The sequence below is a fragment of the Mesitornis unicolor genome, unplaced genomic scaffold (genome assembly GCF_000695765.1).
Source record: "Mesitornis unicolor isolate BGI_N332 unplaced genomic scaffold, ASM69576v1 Scaffold48451, whole genome shotgun sequence".
Lineage (NCBI taxonomy): Eukaryota > Metazoa > Chordata > Aves > Mesitornithiformes > Mesitornithidae > Mesitornis > Mesitornis unicolor.
The window spans coordinates 1-6,794 of NW_010162704.1; the positions used below are offsets into that span (position 1 = coordinate 1).

General features: G+C 44.9%; 1 protein-coding gene across 1 annotated transcript; it reads left to right on the forward strand.

The window, feature by feature from the left end:
- Positions 1–1,811: 1,811 nt before the first annotated feature.
- Positions 1,812–5,710, forward strand: LOC104547857 (coronin-2A-like; the record flags this gene model as incomplete). Its single annotated transcript, XM_010193705.1, has 5 exons — positions 1,812–1,961; positions 2,507–2,686; positions 3,362–3,478; positions 5,173–5,277; positions 5,614–5,710. Coding segments are annotated over 5 exons (649 nt in total), but the record flags the coding sequence as incomplete, so codon positions are not given.
- Positions 5,711–6,794: the final 1,084 nt, after the last annotated feature.

The following is a 6,794-nucleotide window of genomic DNA, read 5'->3' on the forward strand; positions in this document are numbered from 1 at the left end:
GTCATAAAAGGAGATCAGATTAGTCAAGCAGTACCTGTGAACACGCAGTGCCCTTTCCAGTTCCCACTGCTGCTTCAGGCAGGCTTAGTATTGAGGCCAATGCAAGTGGCCAGGAACTGAGAGTTTGAACAGTATGGGGAGAGGGCTTATTCTGTTACCCCTTTTGTTCCTTTTGGCAAATCATGACACACGCATGAATTCAGCTTGCTGAAGATCTCTCCTGTGGTTAGAGGGGCACCTCTGTGCGTTTTATTTTGCTTTGTGTTCCTGTGTGACCTAGTTTAGGTGATCCTGCTCTGGCAGGGGGATTGGACTAGATGATCTTTCGAGGTCCCTTCCAACTCCTGAGATTCTGTGATTCTGTGATTCTTCAGGATGCAGCAGGGTAGACAGCTCATGGATTGTCCCTGCTTGGCCTGCAGGTCTGGCTCCTGCTTCTGCACACTAAGCTCTGGCAATTTCTGCCCTTTAATGCATACTGGGATTCCAGCCAGGGGCTTTTCTCTGCTTTTACCACCAACCATGTTGTACCATGGGGAGTGAATGGTTTATTCTAGGCCGTTCTCAGCATGGACACAACCCATTTTCCGCTTTCCTACTCTCTCAGCCCCATTCCTTTAGTGATCTCTGTTGAAGATGTAGCTTGTGATGCTCTTTCTTACCACTGCAGAAGTTCATCTGGAGGGTACTAGACCCCACAGCCCTTAGGTTTCTGATGAACTTGATTCCTCATTAGGATAAACACCTTTGAGAAGGGTGCTCATGATCTTTCCTAGCAGGTCGCAGAATTTGTGCCTCTCCTTTTTTGGCTTAGAAAGATGTGATCCTCACCAGCCAAACAGTGGGAGACTTGGACAGGTGTGGCTAATTTCCATGAACTATCTGCTTCAAAGAGCATTTCCCTTTTGCTTCAGGCTAAGTACTAGAAGAATTATGACAAGCATAGTAATTTTCATTGAGACAAAGAGTTAATCATCTGTTAGCATCCTAAATACTTGTGCTTCTAGGGTTAGTCTGAGAAAGATTCTTTCATTTTACCTGTGTAGGCTCAGCTCCTTTTGCAGGTCTTCTCTGTTGTCTTATTCCATCCCAGGAGGACAGAGGATTTTTGTCTTTGTGCAGTATTCTTCTAGAAGATCTCAGGACTGCAGGTAGACTTGTTAAGAGACAGGACACTCCCCATGTTGACTGACTTCAGTGCAGCACAGCCCAGTCTCTCTGCACAGGGCATCTGCTGCCTGGCCACCTGAGTGGGCTTCTGTGTGCTTTGACAGATGGCTGTGTCATTTGCAAAGCATGCAGCACTGGTGCAGTTCCCTATGGGACAAACTGTACTACAGCTGCCATTGGACCAGGAGTTCTCGGTTCTTTTACCAGGTAGCGTTGAGTGGATGACTGCTTGGATCAGTCACTGCTATAACATCTTCTGGGACTCTTTGCTGAACTTTATTTCAGATTTGCTTGTTCCTACTTGGAAGTTGTTAGGAGGCAAGGTCTGCAAGATCTGTGGTTTACTTTCCCTTGGGAATAACTTTTTGCAATGGTGCTGACAGCTTGACAGGTGCAAAGGTTGGATTGCCAAGTTAAAACAAACTGGTAGAACTGCTGGCTTAAGACAGAGGGTAAAGAGGAGTCTTCAGGCCCACAGAAAATTAAAGATACTACTTTAAAGGACTGTCATTCAATAAAGCTAGGAGCATTCCTATTCACTACCAACAAAATCATAATACCAAGGGAGTAATAGTTACTGGTAAGTTCCAAATTAGCTTTTTACTCAGGAATCTTACAAAGACCTATCCTGTGTCATTCAGGTTAAAATCTGGGACATTCCCAAGCACTTGCTAACAAGAAACATTACCAGTCCAAATAAGGAACTTCTTGGGCATGTTCGAAGAGTGGGTCTCATTGAATGGCATCCCACTGCTAATAACATCCTCTTCAGCTCTGGCTATGACTACAAGGTGGGTGTGTTCTCTGTGGATCTCTACTTCTGGGACACTCTGGCAGGGTGGTTTGAGATTTGTTTTAATTTCAAGCTGTAAGATAATACTAAAGAGTTCAGAAACCTTCTGGGGGAAATTCCTTGGTGACCCTGAAGCCAAAAAGACATTGCTACAAGTTTCAAAAGGATTTGCTGATTTTCCAGTCTTCTGGTGAATTTCAGTCTACTCTGCCCTTCTCCTTTACTGGATTGGTTACCATATGCTATGCCATGCACTTTTGTTTGGCTTCATTCTTGTGCTGGTGCAAATGCCTGCACTGATGCTGTTCATTTTTTATGTATAAAATGTGGTAGCAAAGGAAATTAGGATATTGGCCATTCTGAGTAGACACTGTGTCCCTGATAAATTGCTGCAAGTACCCAAATTATTTCAAATGCTGGAAAACAACTGTTTATGATGGTAAGACCTATACATGCAGAGAAGAGAGGAAGAAGTGAATAGGGGACACAAAATCCCCAACTGGCCAAGCAGAAAAGGGCTGATTTTATTTTCTTTTTCCTCAGATAATGATCTGGAACCTTGACACCAAGGAGCCCATCATCTCAAATCCCGTGAAGATCCTCGATGCTCACAAAGATGTGGTGCTCTCCATGTCCTTCAACACGGATGGCAGTCTCCTTGCCACAGCCTGCAGGGATAGAAAGATACGTCTGATAGACCCTCGTGCAGGAACAGTCCTACAGGTAGGTTGGGTTCAGAGTTTTGCAGTCCAGCTGATATCACCCCTTGAAGTGTTTCCTGTTCTGGGTAGATTGAGTGCCATTATGGAAGATGTGCCTGTGCCCCGTGTTGCCCAAGGTACCAGATGGTGCTAATGCCTTCTACTTTCCTACTTTCTACTTGCTGTCATTGTTGAAAACAGGGTTTCTGCACCTTGCTACCATGCACCTTGCTCCCTGAAACCTTTCCTGAAGTGCACTGTTCTCACAGCTTCCTTCTGCAGTCCTCTGTGGGACGTCTTGGGAGGGCTTGTAGAGATCAGGTGGATGTAAGTGTACATTTGTCCCACTGCCGAGGTTGTTGCCTGTACTTTGTCTCTGTTGGTAAGGTGAAACTGAATGCATTTCATAGGTATTTGCACAGATTCGTGTACACAGAAAGTCCTGCCTACAACTAATAGGGACTGCCCTCTTGCAGACATGTGAATCAATTTTTAGAGAGATTCACTGGGCTTTTGGGAATGATCCTGAAGAGTTTAGACCCCTTTCTCAAACTCCCATGAAATCCTGCTCACTGTAGTTCAGCCGGGCTGAACAGGTCTTTCAGGTGGGGCTGACTCAGAGGTCTCATGTAACATGAATGTAGCTGTGCAGTGGGTGCTGTCTCTTACTCATGCAGTGTCTTTTCTCTTCCTATAGGAAGCCAGCTACAAGTCTCACAGAGTCAATAAAGTCCTGTTCCTTGGAAACATGAAAAAGCTCTTCTCTACTGGAACATCTCGGTGGAATAACAGGCAAATTGCGCTATGGGATCAAGTGAGTTGGACCAGCAGTCTTAACCATATCAACTTCAGTTTTCTGTTACTTTAACTTCTCCACCTGCCAAATACCCAAGAATAGCTTTATAACAGCAATTCAGAAGTGATCTGTCAAATTCTTAATGGGTGATAGGTCTTACTGCTATGATATTGTTAACTGACTATGAGTTTCTGAAGAAGCTCTCAAAGCTTTCAGCATAGAAAGCCACCAGAACAAAGAGAAAGCTGTCCCCACTACAGAAGGAAGTAATTCAAAGGACCTTTGGATGGCCACTGTAGATCTGATTTAAAAGCAACTCTTAATGGTCTTACTGGCACATTGTTACAGGTACTAGAAAGAGAAATGAGCTCTAGACACAGCCTACTCAGGTGAAGTTCTCAATGGAGAAAAAAGTGTGAAATGTCTTTGATTTCTGATGATTTCTGACAGTAGAGTACTGAGGTAGCACTTACTGGTCACTTCCAAGATGTGGTCTCCTATAATGATGGCTGCTGGCCTTATGGAAACCTTGCTCTCCTCTACACTTCTCATATGCAGTGAGATGCTTTTTCTTTGTCAGCATCTCACTTTGACCCTCCCTGTCAACTGCGGCACAATCTCCTTCCTCTTTGTTGTGCTGTCACCCTTTGTACCAGACAAAGCTAATAGACCAGGTCTGTGATTTGCCATTTGGATACGTTTGGACATGGCTTCTTCACATATCTGAGAGGCAGAGCACTGTGCTGCTGTCTGAAGGCTTTCCACAAAGGTAAGCAGTGCTCTGACATGGGTCTCACATCAAGTTTTCACCCTTCAGAGCTGCTGGAGAAGCTGGGCACACAGTTTTAGAACACAGTGGGAAGGTCTGTGGGGCCAGGTATCTGCAGCCTCTTTAGGGACAGGCATTGGCACAGGACCTGCCCAGCAGGCATCTTTTGGAGGTCCACATCCACTCATGCCATCATCACATCTGAACAGAAGCTCTGGCTTTGTGGAGCCTGCCGCTGAGCAGTTGTATACGAAGTATGTATTAACCCTATGCTAAACACATATCTGTGTGACGGTAGCCACAATGGCAGCCCTGAGACACCATACTCTGCCCTGTTGGTCCTCCTGACATTGCTCCCTTCAGCACTGCAGGGAGAGCTTGTATAAGACATACTAGCCTTGTATATAGAGTGGAGTGCTATGTCATCCTGCATGGCTTGCCTGCCAAAGGCTGAGCTTTTGCCCTTGCAGTGGGCAGCTTCCCACCATGCAGTTTGGAGACCGCTCAGTCGATGTGGACTGTTCTTGTGATGGGTGGTGCACTGTTGTGGAGGTACTGCCTTGACTGAAGGTAGCAAGGGAACGTAAGTCAGTGAAGGATGTACACATGCCTCAAACGCCCCTCCATCTCCCTGTGGAAGGCAATGTTCCTTATTGTATTTACCCCTGAAATGTCATCAGGTGCCTGAGATGTTCTAGTTGTAGGAACTGACGTCCTGAGGTGTCGCACTCAGTCAAGAGCCAGGGTCAGAGCACCTATTTCCCACCCACAGGGCCTTGAAGAAGTCTGTGCATAGCCCTCTCCTCAGGACAGCTGGGCATGGCCTAGGATCATTATAGAGCTGTGCTTACATGCCCCTGCCGGTTGGGGTTCAGGTAAAGTGTTCCTGACTTGATGTGACTGACAGGTGATCGCAGCTTTCTGTTTTTCCTGTCTTGCCCAGAATGACCTTTCTGTGCCTTTACTGGAGGAGGATCTGGATGGTTCCTCGGGACTCCTGTTTCCTTTCTATGACTCAGACACACACATGCTTTACGTTGTGGGAAAGGTAAGTGCTTTCCACGTCAGCAAATGCTGACCTGTCTGATTCTTCTCCTGGCCTGTGTTGTGCCAGGCTGAAGCAAAAGATGCTCCTGAAGCAGTTTAATCTAAATATATGGGCTGATGGGATGGGGCCTGAGGGGGCTGCAGCATCAGGCCACGTTTTCCACTGCAGTCATACCATGTTTACTGTGGGGAGGTACACTGCAGAGCCCTAACCTTCCCACACAGGAATTTAAAGGTAAATACTTGTTTTATTCATGACCCTGCATGGCTTCTGAGGCCAGGCATTCTTCTCAGACTCTTGTGCTGAACAGCTTATGTTTGTTTTCTTTGTCTTCAGGGTGATGGAAATATACGGTACTATGAGATAAGCCCTGAGAAACCATACCTGAACTACCTGATGGAGTATCGTTCTCATTTGCCGCAGAAGGGAATTGGTGAGTGGCAACATATGTCTAATGATACAAGAGGATAGTGGCTTCTTTGTTTTAGAGGCTGTCAGAGTCCAGGACTATTCAAAATATAGGTAGGTTCCAGTCTCCAGGCAGGTTTACATGTGCACAACAGTCAGCTTGGCCCAGCTTACCTATATATCACAAGTGGTATTACAGGGTACCAGCTTGAAGGGGTTGCTTCTGACCAGCAGAGCTTGGATTGGGCAGCTTTACCAGTCTCACATACCTGGTCAAGGTGGAAGGGAGGATAGTCTGGATTTAAAGGTGGAGGATTCTGCTTGCTCTTTGTGAATCTACTCCAGGAATTTTGTCACTGAACTCTGTTGACATTGTTTCCCCTCTGGGATTTTCCTGGTAATGGGTACTCGACATCTTAATGCCTTCATTCTTACTGTTTGCCTACCTTCCTCTTTTATTCAGCTTTTATAATCCTTACAATGTACAGCATCCTGATTTAATTCTGTCATAGTCTCTTTAAAAATCATTCCATGGAAAGGAAGTGTACCAGTGTTTTTAAAAGGCCTGAGTGAATAAAATCTTCCCTACTCTGATCTGTTTGGCTGATCAAATATACTGCTAAGGTTATTGCACAAAAGCTTCTTTCCTAATATTGGCAAAACAAAATACAAGGTAGAGGAGTGGAGCTTAGATTCGCATTTAGATGAACGCATAATGTAAGGAACAACAGTCCTTCATATAGCATCTACTGTTTAATGAAGTCATTTGGTATTAGTAGAAAACAAAGGTTCTATAGGACACCATGAAGCAAGGTCTACAAGGAGAGGCAATCTCTTTTGTTAAGGGAGTTGACATGGTTGTAGGCTTTGGACTGTATGATCTCATGAGAGAGAAATCCACTAAGGTTACCATGTAACAGACCTTGTGTGGCTTAGTGTCCTGTACAGGTTTAAGAATAGTAGACTAGACTTTATGTACAAACAATGCAAAGTTTTATCATAAATGGTAATAACGTGATTGGGCTAAAGGACATAAATCAGAATACTTACTACACAATGTAGGAGCTATAGTAACTAGTTATTAATTGGCATTTACTAGATCTAGAACA